This window comes from Pelecanus crispus, chromosome 5 (genome assembly GCF_030463565.1).
Source record: "Pelecanus crispus isolate bPelCri1 chromosome 5, bPelCri1.pri, whole genome shotgun sequence".
NCBI classification, from domain to species: Eukaryota; Metazoa; Chordata; class Aves; order Pelecaniformes; family Pelecanidae; genus Pelecanus; species Pelecanus crispus.
In genome coordinates, this window is record NC_134647.1 from 53,037,716 (window position 1) to 53,059,068 (window position 21,353).

General features: G+C 50.5%; 2 protein-coding genes across 6 annotated transcripts in view; one reads left to right on the forward strand and one right to left on the reverse strand.

Moving 5' to 3' along the window:
• Window positions 1-2,346: 2,346 nt before the first annotated feature.
• On the forward strand, window positions 2,347-9,974 carry TOR3A (torsin family 3 member A). 3 transcript variants are annotated; one of them, XM_075710656.1, is made up of 7 exons: window positions 2,347-2,632; window positions 2,959-3,072; window positions 3,835-4,100; window positions 4,750-4,925; window positions 6,586-6,710; window positions 7,273-7,530; window positions 9,949-9,974. In XM_075710656.1, exons 1-6 carry the CDS (start codon window positions 2,347-2,349, stop codon window positions 7,521-7,523), a joined length of 1,218 nt encoding a protein of 405 aa, XP_075566771.1. In that variant the 3' UTR covers window positions 7,524-7,530; window positions 9,949-9,974. The 3 variants fall into 3 exon arrangements, with proteins under 3 accessions (XP_075566771.1, XP_075566770.1, XP_075566769.1); XM_075710655.1 differs by lacking the exon at window positions 9,949-9,974 and adding an exon at window positions 8,917-9,610; XM_075710654.1 differs by lacking the exon at window positions 9,949-9,974 and having other exon boundaries at window positions 7,273-8,391.
• A 4,884-nt stretch (window positions 9,975-14,858) lies between these two features.
• ABL2 (ABL proto-oncogene 2, non-receptor tyrosine kinase) overlaps window positions 14,859-21,353 on the reverse strand; it is a 47,920-nt gene continuing 41,425 nt past the window's right edge. For 2 of the 3 annotated variants that reach the window (XM_075710094.1, XM_009480847.2), the window contains exons 7-11: window positions 20,685-20,869; window positions 20,255-20,407; window positions 18,652-18,741; window positions 17,209-17,382; window positions 14,859-16,552 (exon numbers count right to left, since the gene is read on the reverse strand). In XM_075710094.1, the coding sequence (XP_075566209.1) occupies window positions 14,859-16,552; window positions 17,209-17,382; window positions 18,652-18,741; window positions 20,255-20,407; window positions 20,685-20,869 (2,296 nt within the window). The remainder of the gene's footprint in view (window positions 16,553-17,208; window positions 17,383-18,651; window positions 18,742-20,254; window positions 20,408-20,684; window positions 20,870-21,353) is intronic. The other variant, XM_009480848.1, reaches the window with a different exon arrangement.

The following is a 21,353-nucleotide window of genomic DNA, read 5'->3' on the forward strand; positions in this document are numbered from 1 at the left end:
TAAGGGTGCTGAAAAAGCCAGGCATAACCACATCTTTGTGGTGCTGTGGTTTTTTTTCTTTTTAGATAAGTGCACTGTAAGACCTGACTGGACCTGAGATCATGGAGTTTTAATTGGGTGGTTGCTTCTCACCAGGACTCATTTGGAATATCCAGCCATGAGGTGAAAAGCTGTGCATCCTAGTATCATCTCTGGGGCCATGCAGATCCCTGCAGCTACCTCTTCCTGCAAGACTGTCAGCTGAAGGTTAGCAAATACTATAGTGAGCGTTTGAGAATCAGCAGAGGAAGCAAAAAAGAGGGGGCTATATCCCAGCAAGCTGTACGAGGGCGCTGACTGCTGTGCTTCCAAGCTCCATCCTTCCCAAGTCTGGTACGAGCAAGTTCTCCTCAGTGTAGGGCACTAGGATCTTTTCCAGTCTCCTGCAGCTTCCCTTCTAATCCGTGGGGATAATTTCCTCCCTGAGGTCTTTCAAAGGGAAATGGAATTATTGGAGGGGGGGGGGGGGGGGGCAGGATGGATTACTTTTTTTTTTCTTTCTTTCTTTGTTTTTCCCCACTTCCATGTCTTGGTAACCTCAGAGCCAGGTTAAAGAAGGTATAGTTGGCAGGTTATTAAACAACTGCTTTGTTTTCCTCTCTAGCTCTTACAATGTGCTGCGTTTGAGCGAAGCTGACATCCCAGGAATTACGCTGTAGCACCGTGGAGCTGGTGTGGTGTTGGACAGTCGTTTTATCTTTTAGAATTTGCTTTCTCAAACATTTTTCCTTTGGAACATGGAAGCACCTATTTTTTTTTTTATGAAGTCTGTCCCTTTTGATAAGCTCTCTTCAGCTTAAGCACATATCCCTGGGAGGGCAGAGTTTGAATGTTGCGGCTATGAATTTTTTTTACAAATGTATATAAATGCTTCAATTCAGATGCTTCAACTACTTTTCAGAAAGGCTGATAGCAGTTTAATTTGCTATGGCTAGTTTAGTTTGCTATGAGTTCGATTTTTAATTGATTTTTTTTTAATGTGCACAGGTTTTGATTCTGTTTAAGTTATTGCGACTGGTGTTAAGGTTTTGGCCTCACTAATTATTTTTGAAGCTGGAGGGGGCAATTACGTTAATACCAGTATCTTTTAATGCTGATGTGTAATATATATATAGCCACCTGTAGATGGTGATATGCTCCACTCCATGCCTTGGCGGTGCTGGATCCCGCTCCCCATCCACCTGAGCGAGTGAATTGAAACTGGATGAATTGCATTTAGTGTCCTTCTTATTTTTATTTTTCTGCGCACGTGGGATAACCTTAAAATTCTTTCCATGTCCAAAGCATCTTGGCCTCATCTCAGTTAGGATAAGTTGTGGGTGGACTTGTCCTGATGCTCAGGAAGTTGTAGAGGTGTTGGTCTCTTAGAGCGAGACAGCAGTGGGTACAGCTTACGCTAAAATGCAAGTTATATGGGGCTCATCCACTCTTCATCTCCCACACAGCTGAGTTTGTGTACTTAGCGTGGCAGCGCTTACCAGTTGTGCTGTGGAGGGTTGAAGCGTACCTGTTTCCAAAATCAAGGCCAGGCTTCGCACGGGGTGCTGGAATCTCCTGCCGAAGCACAGGCAGCCAGCGCTAACAACTGTGCTTGCTGCTTCCCCGTACGGGAGGGGGTTTACAGCTTGCTGGAGAAACTTGCTGGAGAAAAACTGGTTGTTGGTGGTGAGCTTAGTGGTGGCAATGAGTTGTACCTCAGTTCTCGTACGCGATTTCACGGTGGTTCTGTGCTGGTCTTAATTTTTTATTTTTTTATTTTTTTTTTCCTGGCTGCTTGAGCGGAGCCCACCCTACCTGTGTTAGATGTACTGGTGTACGACGGTGCGCTGATGTCAAAGTCAACAGCAACACTTCTTGGGGCAGATGAGGAATGACGCACATCCATGTGAGCGCGGGTTGTTCGCCCTCCCCGGGCGCTCCTTGCCGGTGCTGGGGGGTGGCGGTGCCGGGGGCGGGGGGGGGGGGGGGGTGTCCCGGGGCGCCTCCCCCGGCGCGGCGGGAGAAGGAGCCGCTCGCCGCCCCTCCCGGCGCGGGCTGGCGGGACCTGGGGAGAGGAGGGCGCCCAGGTTTTGTGCAGGCGGGGGCCGGGGGGGCGCCCGCCGCCTCCTTTCGGCAAAGGGGGGGGGGGGGGGCGGCTTTGGCGCGGGGCACAGGCGGGCGCGCGGCGCGGCGGTGACGCCACCGCGCAGCTGTCCCCCAGCGCCTCCAATCGCAGGCAGCCAGGAAGTGAGGTCACGGCTCGGGCGGTTTAAGGGCGGCCGCGGGCCGCCGCCGGAGCCGGGGCAGGGGCGGCTCCCGCCCGCCGCCATGGGCCAGGGCAGGCTCCCGGCCCGCCTGGGGCTGGCCTGCTGCTGCCTCCTGCTGCTGGGGGGCTCGGGGGGCCTGGGGAGCTGGGGGGCGCGGCGGGGGCCGGGGCAGGAGGAGCCCGACCCGGCGGCGGAGTGGGCGCGGTGGGGCAGGGCGAGGTACGAAGCCGTGAGGAAGCACTTGGGAGCTGCGGGTGCCCTCTCCAAGCAGTACTGGCAGTACCTGGCGTGCAAGGTGTGGCAGGAGGGCTGCGAGGAGGAGCGGGCGGAGGAAGAGCCCGGCCCGGGTAAGGACCTTCCTCCTCTCTCGGGAGCAGCGGCGGGCCCGAGCTCCCCGCCGCCCCCGGCCCCTCCCGAGGGTCGCGGCCCCGGGCGTCCCCCTCCTCGCCCAGCGTACCCCGGGTTGCCGCACACGCGTCTCCCCGTGCCCGCCTGCGCCAGCTGCTGCCTGTTCCCTCCCGTGCTCCCCCCGCTCCCCACAGCCCCGGCTGCCCGGGGAGCCCCTGCACCTGCGGGGAGGGCTGCCCCTAAGCGGGCTCAGCTGAGCGTCCGTGCGAAATGCAAAAATTACATTTGCTGGCGTGTCTCCGCTCAGAACGCTGCCCTTTTCCAGGCTGGAGCTTGCCTCTGGTGGGCCAGGATTACCTGGAGATCCTCTCTGCCTGGTACTGCAGCTTCGGCAAGTGCTGCAAGACGGGGGACTGCAGGATAGTCAACAATATCACAGGTAGGTGCTGTGTTGTGCTGTGCTTGGGAGACCCCAAGCAGCGCTTGTCTCTGCTGCTTCTCCCTGTTGTCTCTTTTGCTGTTTGTGAGTTTTTTTCATTTTAAAAAAGTCTATTTTAGCAAGTGACGCAAGTAAAGGGCATTTCTATGCAGGGTGCTGAGCTGGTGGGAAGGGCTGAGCTAAGTCCTGTTTCCTGTTATTCATTTGTAGCTCTGAGGCCACAAAAGAGTTTGTCCCTTACTGTACAGCGTATCTGCTCTGGTTTGCCGCAAGCCCTGCCTTCATCCGGTAGCTCCCAGGGATGTGCAGTGGGATCCAGACTGGCCCGGTATCCAGCCTCGGGTCAGCAGGGTACACCGAGAGCTGCATGTAGGCCCTGCGCAGGTGTCATTGCGCTTTGCTGGCCCTGAGACTTCTGGTATCCATACCCTCTGCTGGAGCTTGTGAAGGGCTTGTGGGCTTCAGTGCTCTCTGCAGTTTTCAAATATTTCCTCCGCTTCCCAAAGCAAAAAAGGAGTCAGTGGAAGATCTGTGTCTTTTTGCAGTCAATGGCTGATGCTGGCAAGGTACAGGCAGCCTGCCTCATTAATTCTGTGGCTTTAATGCCACTTCAGACTACTCTCAGACAGGCAGCCCCACCAGCAGGGCTGTGTGACCTTGGTGTGCTGCCACATTATCTCCTCTTATTCCTACCTGCAGCAGTAGCAGGCAGTAGCTGGCCTCGCAAGTTAAAGCTGAGCTCTTGTTCTCCCTTCCCTGCAGGCCTAGAAGCAGACCTCAACAGGCAGCTCCATGGGCAGCACTTGGCCAAAGAAGTTGTCATCCGGGCACTGCAAGGTTTCCTGCAGAGTCCACGGCCGCAGAAGGCTCTGGTCCTCTCCTTCCACGGCTGGTCCGGCACAGGCAAGAACTTTGTGGCCCGGATGCTGGCCAGTCACCTGTACCGGGACGGGCTGAAGAGCGAGTGTGTCAGGGTGTTCATCTCACTCTTCCACTTCCCCCATCACAAGTACGTGGACTTGTATGAGGTGAGAGCCAACAACATTGTGTTGCTGTGGGGATGGTCCAGTGCGCTGGGTCTGGCTGGGATGGAGTTCATTTTCTTCATAGCAGCCTGTAGGGTACTGCGTTTTGGATTTGTGGGTAGAACGGTGTTGATAACACACCAGTGTTTTGGTTACTGCTGAGCAGTGCTTGCACAGCCTCAGGGCTTTCTCTTCCCCTCACTCTGCCCCCGCAGTCAGTAGGTGGGCGCCGCACAAGAAGTTGCGGGGACACACACACCAGAAAGCTGACCCCAACTGACCAAAGGGATGTTCCATGCCATTTAATGTTGTGCTTAGCAATAAAAACTGAGGGGAGCGGATTTTGGGATAGGAAGCTATTGCTCAGAGACTGGCTGGGCATCAGTGGTAGGCGTGAGTGATGGCCTTTGTATCACTTGCTTTGATTTCTTTCTTTCTTCTTCCTCTTTCCTTCGCTTATTAAACTATCTTTGTCTGGACCCACGCGTTTACTTGCCCTGTCCCGCTGGGTGGGAGAGAATGAGCAAGCGGCTGTGCAGTGCTTAGCTGCCAGCCAGAGTTAACCCACCGCATCCAGGCTTACCCTCTGCACGATATCCTGGTGGTGGTGAGTGCTGATGGGCCCCTCACACTCTTCTCTGCTGCTCTGCAGGCTCAGCTGAAGAAGCAGATAAGTGAGACTGTGCGGCTCTGCCAGCAGTCCCTGTTCATCTTCGATGAGGCAGAGAAACTTCATTTCAGCCTCCTGGATGCTATCAAGCCTTTCATGGCTCGCTCTGACAACGAGGGCCAGGTGGATTACCGGAGATCCATCTTCCTCTTCCTCAGGTGATTTCAGGGCCCCCAAAGGGATGGGGAGGAACAAAGTGATGGAATGTATCCCCTGAGGTGTGCGATATGAGGGACTCAGGCTGCAGAGGAGAAAGAGATGTCCAGCTCCTCCAAGAGGCAGTTGCCTCCATGGTCAGTTTTGCTTATTGATGCTGGGCATCCTCCCTGGGTACGGGGCATTTTTCAGGAGGAGTTGAGGCCCAGCTTAGCTGGGACACCTGAGCCAGTGTCTAGGCTTTGAGATGAGGAACCAGTAAGAGTCAGAGCTAGTGTGGTGTCACCCTGCACCCTGGACAGCTGAGCAGGGAGATCCCATATTCCAGGGAGCAAGGCTGGGGCTGCAGGTCTTGGCGGGAAGTTCTTGTGCAATGTGGCACTGTTAGTGGGGAGCGGGAGGTGGGGAGTTCCCGCTGCCTGGCCGTGGCTGCAGGCTGAGGTGCCACCCGTCTGCCCTGCTGTGAGGGCTGATCCTGGCATCATCTCACCCTGTGGTTTAGTGAGTGGAGGTTGGTTCCTGTCTCATCCAGAGGGAGAAGGGGTTTTGGCATGTGCGCACCCCAGTGCTGACCTTGACACGTCTTGGGGGAGAAGTGGGACATCTCAAAACAGAGATGTGCAGTAGGTGCATGCCTGAAGTAGCCAGTGAGAAATGCCAAGGAGAGACAAGCATCCTGGACCCCCTTCAATTTAGGATTTAGAGCCTTCAGCTTGGCTCTGGCAAGAGGTGTTCCCACAGGCTGGAGGTAGGCAGAGCATTTGTTCTCCATCTCCCACCATCCAGGTGAGTGTTCTGACCTCCAAGTTTGGTGGTTCCCCAGGGATGTTTCTCTGCCTGCATCTGTGCCTGCTGCTTGTGGAGCTGGCCACATTTCAGCCCTCCCTGCGTGGGCCTCCAGCAGGAGCCATGGTGGAGGGGGCAGATTTGTCCCTTGTTTCTCAGGGCAGGGTGGACGTGCTGCCGGCTGCACCGAGCTGACCCTGTGTCCTGCCTGGCAAGCCACGGAGGTGTGGGAGGGTGACATCAGCCCCTTCGTGCCACCAAGCAGAGGGGAGCTTTCCAAGGTGAGGGGCTGCCCAGGGAGCCTCGATGGCTGTCAGGACCTCGCGTCCCCCACCACAGAGCTGCCCCCACGGTGGGTGTCTAGAGGAGCCCTCGCATGGGAACTGCGCTGCTTTGTCCCTCGGGCAGGGGATGCTTTGCCACGTCCTGGGCTGCCACTTGAATCCCTGCCCTGGACCTTTACTTCTAGTGGGACTCCTGCCATTGTGCTTTGCCCTCCAACTTGGATTTTCAGGGTTGGCTCGTAAGAGTCTGGTGTGGGGCCAAGTGTCACCTGCGAGGTCGATGGCATCCAAGCCAGGGCAGGGGACTGACAGAGATGGAGGATTCTGCTGGCTCCCGGTCCCACCCTGGGAGAGAAAGCAGCTGCCCCAGGGTCCGGGCTGGCAAGATGGAAGATAGCTGTATAGATGCCTACAGAAAGGGGCTCTTGGGGAAGAAAGGCCGGTTCCTCTGCGAACGTTTCAGTTGCTGATCCTATGCAGTAAATCCTTCGTTGCGAGCAATTGCTGAGGCCTGTCTGTAGAGGAGGCTGCTGGCAGCTCTCCACAGTTCATCTCTGGGGGCACAGCTGAGTGACTTCCCTTCTGTCTGCAGCAATCTCGGTGGCAACACCATCAATGAGGTAGCCCTGGACTTCTGGCGAGCCGGCCGGGCACGGGAGGAGATCTCCATGGAGTTCCTGGAGCAGCGGCTGCGGCTGGAGTTGCTGGAGGCTGCAGGTAAGAGCTGGGCTTGCTTGCGGGACGTTGCGGGCAGGCTGCTCGCAAACCTGCCCCTCCACGCCAGCTCGGGGCCTTGCTTACGCAGTACCACGCACCTTGTACTGCACAAGTCTGCGTGCTGTGGAGCAAGCCTTTATTCCAACACCCGCCCCGGGGTTGTTTGCGTTGTGAGCCCCTTCCTTCATCCACGTAAGCACAGCCCCGTGAGCGTGGCACCACCGCAGCAGGGAGGCATGCGAGGAAGGAGCTGCGACTCCTCCTTGCCCCTTCAGCCCTGAAAATGGCCAGGTTGTGAGAGGCAGCCTAACGCCATAGGGAAGTATGAAGTCTGCTCTGAGGATTCGGGCTCCTCTTGGCCTGAGGTGGGCAAGCCATGGTGACGTTCTGTGTTCAGACTAAGTGCTGGCCAGCTCTGTACAAGTGGAAGGGTATCTCTCCCACCGTGTCCGTCTGGATGAGCCAAGGCAGCCCCCTCAGCAAGACAAGCCTTGCCTCACAGAGGGATGCCAGGTCTCAGATGAAGCTTCTGAAATTTGTTTTGTCTTGCTTTTCACTACAGAGAGCGGTTATGTCCGCAGCCACCTCCTCGAAGAGAACCTCATTGATTTCTTCGTGCCATTCCTGCCCCTGGAGTACCACCACGTGAAGCTCTGCGCGCGGGATGCTTTCCTGGCCCGTGGACTTCCATACACTGAGGCAGCCCTTGACGAGGTGGCCAAGATGATGGTGTTTGTCCCCAAAGAGGAGAAGCTTTTCTCTGCGCAGGGCTGTAAATCTGTATCCCAGCGCATCAATTACTTCCTTCCTTGAACACCAGGTGGGACTACACCCGTGACGAAGGTGGTTCTGCAGGCTAGGAGCTGCTCTCCTTGCACAAGGTCAGGCAAGCAGGTTACCTGACCACACACTTGCCCAGGGACAGAGACTTAACCCCTTGTTACTTGGAGGGCTGTTTGCAGGGAAGGGGGCGCACCCTGCCCAGCCTTATTCCTGGGACACGGGGACAGCCTGCACTTGGCTGTGTTTGCAGTCTGTCCGGTGTTTTAAGTCCCTTCTTTTAGCAGGTAGTAGCCTGAAGTAGTGATTTGGTTGTGCTGACAGGTGCTTTGACGTGAGCAGGGATGTCCAAGTCCTTGGTTGGTTAGCATGTAAGGAAGGCTTTGGACAGACTGGTCCTGTTGAGACAGTCCAGCAGAAGCCACATCCTCATCCCTGTCCCCAGTTTTCTCAGTCACTTTACAAGCTCTCAAATTGCACAGAACTGTTAAAACTGGAGTCGTCTTTTTTTTCTCTGTTGCTCTCCTGCACTCACAAGGCGTCCACTGCTCAGGGATGCCCATGACAGGATCACGGTTTGTGCAGGGAGGCCCTTGCATAGAGAAAATGACTGAACAATCTCCTCTGGAGATGTAAATCCATAGCCTCTTGCTTTGGAGTGTCCCTCTCTCGTTGGACTCTTTCGTTGTATGGAAGCAGCTGCAGGGATGAGGTGAACTTCTGCTGAAATTCTTTTTCTAAGCAGTTTGGTGAAGAGCCCGTTTGCTTCATTGCAAAATCGAAGGAAAAAAAAAAAAAAAAGAAGGGGAGACTAATTCCCCTTTCAAGGGCAAAGGGCAGTTGAGGATGGGGGCTGAAAGAACAGGCTGCAGTTGAATTCAGGTTTTCAGGGATGCAGTAAGCTTGGGGTTTTTTGTTTGTTTTTTTTTTTTTTTCTTTTTTACAGTATGTTGCATGCTGTGGTTTTTTGGCTGCTATCAGCATTACTACACTAAGGGTCTGTTTGCTGTCTGGGTACTTGCCAGGTGATAAATATGTTACAGCAGGACCAAAAAATTTCAACAGCATTACGGGAATCACTTTGTGACCTCTAGGTCAAAACTCCCTTCCAGCACTGCTGGGCTGGGGCGATGAGGTGAAACAGCATATGCCAAGGACAGGGCTTAGCTCCCTGGACACCCCGTGTGCGGACCTTTGATCTATTTTAAGCTTTGAACCTCTCTGCAGTGCCAGTGATGAGCAGCACAACTTCTGGGAAAAGATTGACCAGACACACTTACTACTGCTGCAGACTTTGAGTTTCCCTGCAGGCACGCCGACTCTGTTATCTAACCAGGCTTCATAGTCCAAGGCAGGAAGACGAGCCAGCTGCTTTCTTACTGCTCAACTGATGCAAAGTTAGTTTAAACTCACCTCTTGTCTCTAGGTTGGACCTTAGGGCCTGTGCCAGCGTGTGCTGTTATCGGGCATTTTCGAGATGTGGTTTGCGCATAATCTCTTAATCACAAGTGTCAAACCTAAAGCTTCAGCCTGGGACAGAGCAGAGGGAGATGCGCCTGGGGAAGTCAGCTGGGAAAGGGAGGATGCAGCCCCATGGAAGGACACAACTCGGGTTGTGTTTTATCATCTGGGCAGAAAGTTCAGGAAGTCATTAGTTAGTTGCCAAGAAGGTTGTGTAAGCCAGGGTAACCTATGATTTTTTTAAAATACAAAAGAATCTTCAGCTGTCCAGGTTAAGCTGATGCTGTTTGGAGTGGAAGGGAGTCACTTTGCCAGCCATTTCACCAGTGTGGGGCTGGTATGAAGTTGGCACGTTAAGCAGTTCTCACTGATTAAGGAGGTGGTGGTGTGTGTTACTAATGAGGGCAACTGTCAAACTGATGATGCAAGACCTGCACTCTGCCACGTCACACTTGTGTATGTTTGAGAATTAAGTGAGCATTTCCTTATGCAACCCCAGCAGCAAGAACTGCTTTCCTCTGACCACTCCACGGCAATGTTCTTTGATTTTAAAGGCATAAATAAGGATACTGCTTTTCTTTGTGAATTAAATTATAAACCTGTTAAAGAGAAATAATCATCTTCTCTTTTCTACCCAAAATAACAAACTTCAGGTTAGTACTGAGCAGCTTCAAATATTCCTTTGGGGGGAGGGGGGGTGGGGGGGAGGAAGCAGCATACACTCAAGTATTTTTTGCCAATAAAATATTGCAACCTTTATTTAAAACAAAATGCAAATTGGCAAAACTTTGTGGAACGACAGGCAAAGCCCTTCAAAGGGCCTTATATACATCAAGTTTAACACTGTTCGCAGTTCACAGTCAGACGATAGTGAGAGAATTAAATTAGAAAAACAACCAAAATATATTACAATAACAATTAAAAACAAAAACAGTTGACAACACTGTAGAGTGATTGGTGATTAACGTGTTTCATTTTAATCCATTCCTGCCCTCAGTGAGTTCGCTACTGATACAAACAGCGTGCCGAGCCGATCGGGCATTACCTCCCGTGCACAGCAGACACATTTGGACGAATGACCTCCTTTGGTACAGACATTTCTTATCGCGTAGGTATTATAAACAAGTCGGGTGTCCCAGAACCTCTTATTTCCTACCTCCAGAGAACAGGCTGAAGGTTTTGTTCTACACCGCAGGCAACTGGAGCGCAACCCCAGTGCCCATCCGTGCTAGACGGTGCCACTCGCGCTCCAGTGGGCAGTTTCCGAGCATGCTGTAGTCGCTACCCTTCAGTTTTCCTGCCAGCTACTGATTAGCAGCAGGCCTGGGCTGAGTGTTTTAAAAGAGAAGACGATGGCAGCCTGTTACGTTTGCAAGAAAGATCTTCTGGATTCATTAGTGCTTGTCACAGCAGCTGCTGCCCAAGAACACTGGCAAGCAAAATGCGGAGCGCCTCAGCTGCTGGGGAAGCCTGCCTTAGGTAAGCGGTACAGACAATCAGGGTCTGGGTTTCTTTATGACTGCACAGCGTAACCCATCCTACCTGCTCACGCACCCGCTGCCTTGCAGGGCGGGGCTGCTCTGTTAACACAGCAGCACTGGTGCAGCTGTTGCCCCACGCCATGGCATTTAGTTCCTGCTGCCCACAGCGAGTGGTGTGCCATAAAACTCTTGCGCAAGCGCACCTGACGGGATGTCAACATGCGCGTGTTGGTCTCACTGACACAAGGCCAGCGGTGCTCAGGAGTAATGTCCTCTGTGAGGAGGACAGGAACAGAGCCCCCCCTTCCCCAACTGTGTTCTGCATCAGCAACGCTGCTCCGCTCCATTCCGCTTTCCCAGCAGCTAAATTTGATGCAGTCCCGAGACCCAGACTCTTAATTCAGCTTCACCCCTGTCCGCACTAATGAAGAATATGATTAAATCGAAGTGCTGCTGGTCAGACAGCCGAGTGCACCACTTCTGGGGTTAAAAAGGGTGTACAGTGCAGGAAGAAAAGAGAATTGCACCTGTGAGTCAGCTAATTCCCCACAGTAGCTAGGAAGAGAAAGTGCCCCACGTCAGCTCACTCTTGTGAGCACATGCTTTGTGCTTGGCATTACCAGGCCCTATGTGATGCCATCCTCTGTTGCAAAGATGACTACTTCAAATTCTAGCCCATACTAGTGCAAGTGAGAGAGCCCGGCTGCAATTGCATCCTTACCACACAAGGCCTTCTGACAGTGTTGAGGAAAGGAAACGCAACAGGAGTTTGTGCCTCATCCCTACTCTAAACAGTGGAGCAAGAGGTGCTCTTCACTGGGACAAGTAACGGGGCTCCACCGTCCTTACGTTACTCTGAACGTACTGTGCAAGGCTGAAAGCAGAGAAGCTGCTACAGTAGAGACCTTTAAGGCTGAACAGAAAGCCAAACCTAGCAAAAGGGAGAAAGAACAGTAACAATTTGAGGAGCGTGGCTGTGGAAGGAAGAACAACTGCACGGTGATTTACAGCAGAGCCAGCTTTCCCAGATACCATCCTTTTACTATGCTGCTAGAGGGCAGGGGAGAATTCCAGTTTGGGAATAAGTACTGTTGGTCAGCAGAAGCAGCAGCAATTCTGCAGTCTCCTATTTAGGGGGAAAAAAAATTAGTGTCAAGTCAGCCCTACCTCTGCCACCATCTACCTGCCTGCTGTGACTAAGACAATAGGTGAGAGTGGAGAAAACACTCTCCGTAGGAGCAATGACGGGCAAATCCCCAAATTCCACTGTTCTGTGCTTTGGAGGGATCAGAACTGAATGGACTTCTGTGTTGTCCATAGAGGTGGTGGAGCCTCTGTCCTTGGGGATATTTGAAAGCCATCTGGATGCGGTCCTGGGTGGTGGCTGTAGGTGGCCCTGCGTGAGCAGGGTTGGACGGGGTGACCTCCAGAGCTGCCTTCCCACTCCAGCCGCTCTGTGCCCCTGTGACAGGTGGCTGCTTCGGCTGTGCCCACTGCCCCTCACCTCTGCCGTGGAGGAGGAAAACCAGGCAGCATCTGAAAGGAAGTGGGGATGAGCGGTGGAGGGGACCCAGTCCCTCCTTGGGGCACAGTTAGTTTCTTCAGAAAGGGCTGAAAGAGGGGAGTTTTACTAGTTAGAAGTTCCAGGAATTGTTTGCTATTCTATCGCTTTTGCTGGAGCTTTTCTGGCATTCAGGAAAAGAAAAAGGCTTTTTTCCAAAATACTCATCAGAACTAGACTAAGATCCTTAAAATTTTCTTGTTAAAATACCTTTCCCCTGAGAATCACTGCAGTTTCAGTCCATTTGTCCTAGGCTGAGTAGTTGTACAATGATGAAACCACGCGATTGTCTGCCAGGGCAAACAAGACCTGCCTTTCAGACCCGAAGAAAGCTCCCGTATCTTTTCAATCCTTTTGCTTGTTTAAAAGGCCGCATGAAGCAATACCATAAGCCGCCTTCCCTTTGCAGGTCACCTTTCCAAAGGCAGTTAGCTTGGTGTGCAGCAATGCACACCTTCAATAAAGATGACTGAAAGAGATAAGGTAAACCACAAAAGCCCTCAGTAAAGTCTGCAAGATAACGGTTTGGTGCTCTGCCTTATGGCTGAGGAGTGCTGTGAAAGAGCTCTGCTGACCTGAGGGCTGCAGCAGAGCCTGAGCAGGCTGACAATCCTGCTGCAGAACTAGGCAGCAAGGGTCGGCTTGGTACTGCTAAGCCAGGATGAGCAACCTGTGCTGTACTTCCATTTGTCTCCACTTAGGTAGTAGCTCACTGCAGTAAAACTGGTTCGTAGGAATAACTAATTCACTTTAATGCCTGTCAGTTGGGGTGGAGGGGTTGTTTTTGTTGTCGCCATTTCACTTGCTTGGACAGTGTAGCTCACGTGGTCCATTTTGCCTCGCATACTGCTCCCCTGGTGCACATTCATGCATTGTGACACAACTTTCTTTACCACAGACCAGTAATAAAATGAGGATTCTCAGACTCCAGCCCATTTCTAAAGATTTTTCAGGCCGCTGTCTCGCTATGCCTCATGGACAAAACAGGGACACTGGCTGAGACAGCCCAGCCTACTTCCAAGCACCAACAGGGCAATGCTTCTAGACAAAAACGGAAGTGCCCATCTTCTAAATTCACACCTGTGCCCCAGAGCTCAACTTTAAATGCTTAAACTAAAAGCAGCAGAGTCATACTTTGAGAACAAGTTAAAAAAGCATTTTTAGCCAAAAATAAAAGATTCAAGGTGCAAAGCAAGCCAGATCCTCTGTCACCACCAACAGTGTGAAGTGAGCAGCAGCATGCAGGGTAACATGTATTTGGAGCCAGGTATCAGGCCTGTTTTCTTCTTCCCTCAAACCAACAAGTTTAGTTGAGGTCTTCCTACTTGCCAGTACATTTACATCTTGGGGAGTTGTGCGTATATGCAGAAGACTGGCTTTCTGAGGCCATGAAAGTCGACAAACAGCACTAGGACCAACGAGGACAACTTCAACCACATGACTGCTTTCATTCTGGGATTGTCAGTAGGCATCAAACATCAGAAACCAGCGGGAGCTCTCCGAGGCAGAGCTGTAACACTTGTCATGTCTGAGGCAGAGGAGTGTGCAGCGCATGCGCATCTTCCCTATGCCACAGCATGAGATTCTGGTCTAGCCTTTATAATACAGGAATTAAAAAAAAGGTGGCTGTGATTCCCCCGTCTGCTGACACACCCACCAGTCGCCTTGATGGGCAGGGAAGCTGAAAGCCTGCGAGACCAGTAAGCACTAGAACAAATCCCAGGAAGCCATCAGTGTTAGTGTTATGCCAAGAGTAGGGACTGGTCCAGGGAATCCTGCAGCAGCGAGGGCGCAGGGCAGGCAGGCGAGGCCATACGTTCTGGCTCTCCAGCTGGCCCCGCAGCACTGCAACTGCTAAAGGAGTGTGGAGAACAGCCAGGGGTGGTGCAGGCTCTGCCTTACCTACCATGGATCCTCAAGGTGATGAAACTGAATTGGGGAGTCAACCTGGCAACAAATTAAAAAACAATCTAGAGCTTAAAAAAAAAAAAATATGTAACCCACCCATCCCAATAACAACACTGGCAAGTTGTGCAAGAGCCCCAAACTACTCACAAAAGACCATCAAGCAGCACCCGTGCTAGACCACTAGAAATGGGTATCAACTGAGTGAAGGCTGTGTGGTGGGGAAGGGGGTATTCCAGTGGTAAGTCTGCCCAGCATCCCTGACGCTTCCGACATGATGAAGATGAGAACATGTGGTGGATGAGGTGGACAGGAAGAAAAAGGGATAGGTTCATATATTAACTAATTTTGCAGTTCTCATTACAGCAGCAACAGTGCTGTGGAAGTAAGCCATCTGGGCTAGTGCATCCACCTCCAGCAGCTCTGAATACTGTCAGTGCATTAGACCTGTCCCCCAACCGCACGCGACCTCCCCCTTCAGCGCTACTCCAGCTCAGACTGCTCGGCAGTTGGTACCAGCGGAGCCCCAGTGCCTTTCCTCTGCCTTGCCAGGAGGCCAAAGCATGCGTTAGTGCAGACAGGGGAGGTCCTGTACAGCCGAGTGGCCCGCAGCCACTCCAGTACTCCAGCTATCTCACATCAAACCATCCTTCCCAGAGCGAGAACCTGCTATCGATTCTCCTGCCTCTCCAAGGGAGGAGCAAGGAAATTCCTTCCCTTGCCATACCAAGCAGATCAGACTGACTAGGTAGGGACAAATACTTGATGTTCTGCCCCTTACAGCTTTAATCTACCCTTCTCCATCCCCATTTTTTGAGATGAACCTGTAAACGTGAGGAGAACTCAGTGATCTGAGGTACTTCACATACTCAAGTATCAGTCTTTCCTTTTGAAAGCATCAGTACAGAAAAAAAGTCCCCCCCTCCCCGTGTGTATTTCTCTTACCCAGATTGACAGTAGCTACCTTTGCACCACATCGCTGATTTCTTGGACACATGACAATAAGTTATTAAGGACGGGGTTTGCCCCAGGGACGCTAGCAGCTGTTGAGGACACCTGCAGTTCCTGCAGGCTGAGTTCCAGTTTGCTCACGGCCTCCCGGAAGGCAAATTTGTTGCGTGTATGCGGGATGCAGTCCACGTAGCCTGAGCAGTAATCCAACAGCTGGTGCCCTGTGTCCACCAGCTGGCTGTTTGGTGTCGGCTCGGCGATGGCGCTCGAGAGAAGATCTGCGCACTCCAGCAGTGCTTCCTTGCTGATTTTGTCTGCAGAGATTTTCTCAGCTGCCTGTTTGGTCTTTCTTAGCGCTACTTTTGCACCAGCTGTGCCGTTGGCCATTTTCACTGGGGAGGTGGAAGACGATGACAGAGGCACTTGAGGTGGAGGCATCGCGGGCCTCCCAGATTTTCCACCAACAGGTGCTGCTGCTGCTGCCTTCTTACCCCCTTCGCTCGATTCCAGTCCGTGCTGTGCTCCCGCCACGTTGCTCAACTCTTCTGCTGCATCTGAGCAGGAAGCTGGCTGTTGTAGGAGCCTCATCACTGGTGGTGGAGGTGGAGCACACTTTGGTTTTACCCGTCTGGGCCGGTCCCTGTCGCCGGAAGAAGTGACCTGATGCTCAGATAAGAGCTTAAATTTATTACCCTGAGAGTCTGTGCCAATGAGCTGCACGTCTGCTGGAGTGTGTTTTAGAGTGGGTGAAATTAGGACTGGCACTTTGTGGTTATGAGTGGTTGGAAGTATTGCTGCAGCCTTTACTGGAGATGACCACCCCGGTCTCTCGCCATCCTCAAGGGCCCCTTGCCGTGGGCCACTGTTTTTTTCTTTGCCCTTAGGAGCTGCTGCTAGCACTGGACCCTCCTTTTCTTCTGATCCGGAGGGGGTTCGGAAAGGGAGTGCTGTGGCACCCCTCGGCAAGAGTTTTGCTTTTGGTCTCTCTCTGGTCAAAGCAGGGCCTTCTTCAAACCTTTTGGGAAGCAAGTCATTGGCCCTCCCCGTGCTCTCATCGGGCTGAGAGGAGGTGGACACTGTCCGTTCCAGCTGGATTTTTGACCTCTGGGAATTTCTGGGAAGGGTCATTGCCATCCTATCCTGCTCTGGAAGCCCTGAGGACATGGAAGATGTAGAGTTTGACCTTGGAAAAGGCTTTGAAGCTTCTTCATTGCCAGTGGGTTTTCCTGCTCGTAAACCCAGTGTCTTTTTTATCAAGCGTGGTGTAAAGAAACCAGTGATGCCCGACCACCCACCACCAGTGCTTACGCCCCCACCACTGCTGGTACCAGTGCCATCATCGTTGTAGAAGGTCCTCTGCACAAAGCCCCCGCCATAGCACTTGGGTGGCGCCAGGCTTGCGTCCTGCTGTGAGGGAGCAAAAGAGAACCCGTCCACGTGCTGCAAGGAAGCAACAGATGAAAAGTTACCCGTCAGCTCGTATTTCTTATGGGGCTGATTCTCCATCTCCCGGAAGGAACTGCTGCGCTTGGGAGGTGTGGGAGCATTCCTCTTCTTCATAAAGGAGCTGAAGAAGCCACCTTTTCTGTCCCTGGTGAAAGTGGTCTCTTTGGCATCCTCCAACAGGCTGCTGGGTGACTTGTCCCTCTGCTTGCGAGGCAGCGCGGGAGACCCACTTGTTGGCTGTGTGCTTCTGATAAAACCTAGACAGAAGAAGCAAGTATGAATCTGCAAAATCAATTTCCATTTCTGCCACCCTATCTATCCTGCAGTGGGCTTTATGGGCCTGGTATATTTAGCTGCCCAGGTTCTGCAGAGAGCGAGACTGAGAGAGGAAGTTAGCACTTTTATATTTTTGTGCAAGGCTGGTGTGATTTTGACTTTTTTTTTTTCTTTTCTTTTCTTTTTCTTTTTTCCCCACTTCTGCATGTGTGACTTGTCTGTTGTCTATACTGAGAAGGACACTTAGGAGAAAGTTCAGGAAAAAGTGAAGTTGCTCTTTTCATCCATTTTCTTATTCCCTTCCTGTAGTTTTTCCCTCCTTCCCCAGATACTGCAAGTATAAAAGAAAATCTCTCGTTGCATTGTCAACTTTAGTTTTGAAGCTGTCATTTAAAAAAAAAGCAGCCAAACTAAATTTAAAAGAAAAAAATACAATGGGATTTACAAAAATAACATCGAACAAGCTGCAGTGTTTTCTATTTGCTATTAAATAATCGGGCTGCTGAGGTAACCAACAGCACAAAGCACTTTCCCATGTTATGTTGTTCTGTTTTCTTCTGTTCCTCTGGCAATTTACAGCAGCAGTGAGCCTAGCCCAGAACACGTGGCCCCACTACCACTGTCCCAGTGCCCATACCTGGCGCTGAGCTGGAAGCTGAGTGCTCCACAGTATCTTGTGTTCCTTCAATGTTCTCCTTGTTCTCTGCTTGTTTCTTCAGTGTTCTAGTCTTGGAGGGAAGCATGGGTAACCGGGGCAAGTAAGGAACTATAGATGAGGAGGAGGCTGTTCTTCCAAGCTCCTCTGCTACCTCTGTAAAGAAAAAAAAAAAAAAAACACAAAAAAACCCAAAAGGGAATAGTTGGAACAGAGTCGGCAGAGGAAGAGGAAAAGAAAATCTAGGTCTTTACTGCAAACCCAGACTAGCAAGAAGAGATACATGACTGAGAAATACATAGTTTATGGATTTAGTTTTTGCTCAAGTCTAGAGGTATTCAGGGTAAGATGTTTTTCATAATGCTTTCAAACTAATTTACATCTTTATAAATTCAGCAAAAAAAAACCCAGCAGTAAGATCTGTACAAGAGGTCTAGTACCAGTCTAGCTCTCTGCTGGGTTAAGGGCTGCTCCAGAGCTAAACCCAGCACTGAACGCATTTGCGTCTGGTTTTAATTAAGGTGCCTCCTGTTGGTGCTCCTGGGATCCCCCAAAAGTTGTGTCCTCTCTGGATCTGGATCTAAGCTGCTTTGCTTGAGGCAAAGCACTGCATCTCCCTATTAGAAATGAAGATTGCATGTTTCCTTCCCAATGTCAACGCAAGGTATGTGACGGAAAAAAAAAAAAAAAAGCCCAGAAAAAAACCCACAACCTCCTGGCAACACCCAGGCTGGCATTTGTATGGGCCACCTGATGTGCCTATTATAGATCCTCCCTGATAGAATTCGATCTGGTGTGTTTTTTTCTGTAGTAGGGAAGTGGATGGGTCAGCTTCATATTTCATTAAAAATTTCAGAAGATGCTTAGACATTTCTGCTTGTCAGCTGTCTATCACACTGCTCACCAGTATTTACTTCCTAGTTGATTATATTTGAGAGCTGAATTGCACAGATTCACTCCTAGAAGTTGCTAAGTAGAAAATCCAGAGCTTAAGGCGCACTTTTTAAAAATGAAGGCTGGTAGAATAGTATTTCATGACCTAATTGCTGCAGTCAGCAAGGGACTGCGATATGCATACATCTTTCCCTCAGCATCACTCACTATTCCTTACTCTTCAGTCTACGAAACAAGAGGCTTCCTCTAATAGAGGAGACAATATTCTTTAAATTAACTCTTTGGCATCTTAGTGCTCAAATGAAACTATACTGTCCCTGCACTGATGCATGTCTAAAGTTTATTCAGTATTTGTGCAGCAAGTAAGAGAACATATTTACCCACTTAGAGTTAAGAAATTAAATAAGAGATGAAGCTTCATCACAACCTCCACTGCTAGCAGATGAGCCTTAAGGGCCTGTCCATAAGACATAGCACTCTGGGGGATAACCTCCAGTACTGTTTCAGAAATAAAGCAACAGGGGCTCTCACCCTCTGAGATGCTCGAGTCGTGGAACATGGTTTCAAAAGCCTGGTGGGTCTCAGCAAAGGAAGGTCGGTCTGGTGGGTTCCACTTCCAGCCTGCAACGTGAGAAAGCAGAGTAAGTCTCAGTGCCTGGAACAGGTAGGAGATAAATTTTTATTCTGTCCCAGGAGACAGAAAATACCTAAGCTTTCTCAACTGTAGTCAGACTCTGATCTCCTACTATTAAACAGAGTTTAGAGTCATTCACAGATACTAATTCATAGCAGTAGTCAGTCACCCTACTGTATCTCAACAAACAGATCTTGACAGGAAGGAACAAATTCTAAAAATCACAGCTCTCTGCCAACTCCACAGGTTTTTCTGATCTCCCTATCCATCTTTCTGAATTTTTTGGGCAAAGGAGAATTCCATGTTTGCTACCCTGGCTGTCTGTACTGAACACATCTAGCCCAGTCAGAGTTAACTGTGTGTGCAAAGCTCCAGGCAACATTCTGCTCACATGCTCTTCATACTGAAATTCAGGCAGGGCCTTCCAAAAGGAGAATGTATGCACCCTGTGGGGGGAAAGAGGAAGAGAGTGCATTGATCTAACATGGAGCTTGGAAAGTTATAGAAGGGTATCATGACAAACAGTGTAATTTCTGTAGTTACAAATCTGCACTAGGGGAATGTATTCTGGAAGCACTATCTGTTGACATCACCATAGGGTCTAGAAAGTGACTGGCATTCTGCTTATCTTGGGTTGCATTAATGTCATATGAATTCCCTGCTCTTGGGCTTTTGTCAGCTTCCTGAAGGTTTTTTGAAGCAATATCCTTCATCATCACCCAGCTTCTTTGTTTCATAACTGAAGTTCACCCTGAGTTTCTTTGACATGCTGGGGATCAGGCATGACTGGAGACAGGCTGTAGAATGGCCTCTTAGTCCCTGGTTTGTCTGTCTTGTACACTGAGGGCCACACGGATTGCCTGAGGTAGCACCAACGGGTCTCTTCCCACCCTGGTCACACTGACAGGGTCTCTCTGCTCAGAGCTGCTTACCTTAACAGCATGGCCTGGTTTGCTCCCTAGGATCTTCAGCCTTTTGCCCAAAGGCTCTGGTGAGACTCTCTGCTCTGGTGAGACTCAAGGAGAGTGCCAATGCTCTTAAACTCTGTTGCTCTCTTCCTGTAGCACACTGTATCTTTTGACCTTTTATTAGTAGATTTTCAATTTGTTACGGAGTATTAGGGAGCTTTTCATGGTGTGCTTGGAGGATGCGTTTTGTGCAACCTTGTCAACTACGTGTCTCCTGCACAGGTGCTGTGTTTGTAGAGAACTAAACTTCCTTCTAATCTGGTGATTCCATAGTAAGAGTCCTACTGACAAAATACAATTTACCACAAAGTGCTATCTAGCTGTACTCAGAGATGACAGTTTTTGAGAGTGACTTCTTGTTCTCTAGAGACCAGACTCATTTTGCATCAGTAACCAGGTACATCTCAGGCGATGGGGCCTTTTTCACATGAGCTAACAAAATGGCACATAAGAAGCAAGGATTTCAGAGTTAACTACAGATTTCTCCCACCCCTCCCATGTTTTGTCCCCCAAACTGGACGAAGATACTCACATGCCCTCATCAGTTCGTAAACCTTTGGAGGGCACCCCTCGGGTTGTTCCATCCGATAGCCCTTTTCCAGCAGATCATACACCTGAGAGAGGTCAATGCCTGGGTATGGTGACATCCCATAGGTAGCAATTTCCCATAACAGCACCCCAAAGGCTGCAAAAGGAGAAAACCAAAATTCCTGGTCATAAGTCTGCCCTCTTCTTACGTTGCTCATTACATGAGCCAGCATCTCTTTCTTGCAGATATTTCAGGCCAGTCTGGGTGAAGATATGACATGCTAAAAATGCTACTGATTCATGAAGCTGTGGCCTGGCATGTGACTGCCTCCTCCCCAAGTATTTCTGCCCAAGCCAGAAAGCAAGTTACTGTCTAGGCTGGCAAAGAAAAACAAAATGAAACAGAACAAACCACTGAAGTGGAGTTTTCTTACCCCACACATCTGATTTGATTGAAAAGGTGTTATAGGCCAGGCTCTCAGGAGCAGTCCATTTGATTGGGAACTTGGCTCCAGCATGAGCTGTGTAGGTATCTCCAGTCATAAGTCGACTTAAGCCAAAGTCAGCCACCTTCACCACATGATTTTCTCCAACTAAGCAGTTCCGTGCTGCCAGGTCCCTGTATAAAGGAAAAAGGCACACTCCTTTACTGGAGCAACAACAGGGCTTTTGAATACAATCTTCTGGTTGCATAGCCTGTCCCTCTCTTCTGAATTGGGAAGCACTCTTTTTATACAGCAGGTAAAGGTATGTGAGGTTTGCTCTAAACAGTCTCAGAAATTGAGTGGACTTATCCTTAGGAGCAATATGGTAAGTCAGGATTAGGGTTCATTCTTTAAATTCTATCAAATTTCCAGTAATGATAGCTGTTACGGTGAGAAGTTTATGTTTCCTAAGAATAGGATGAGATCAGCAGCTCATCACACACTGGCAGCAGCTTTATGGCACAGCTTTATCTGACTGGATTAAAAGAGGACTTGGGGTTGACAATGTCTTGCACATAGGGGGTACATCAGAACAGGACAACACCAACTTTCATAGCTGTCAGGCAGTCATGCACAAGATTGTGAGTCTGCTATGAAAGTCATGGGGAGAAGGTATTG

Bases quoted from the DNA above. Each gene is read 5' to 3' on its own strand.
- TOR3A (XM_075710656.1), top strand. From the start codon at position 2,347: ATGGGCCAGGGCAGGCTCCCGGCCCGCCTGGGGCTGGCCTGCTGCTGC. The intron at 4,926-6,585 runs GTGATTTCAGGG...TTCTGTCTGCAG, and splicing joins TCCATCTTCCTCTTCCTCAG to CAATCTCGGTGGCAACACCA. The intron at 6,711-7,272 runs GTAAGAGCTGGG...TTTTCACTACAG, and splicing joins GGAGTTGCTGGAGGCTGCAG to AGAGCGGTTATGTCCGCAGC.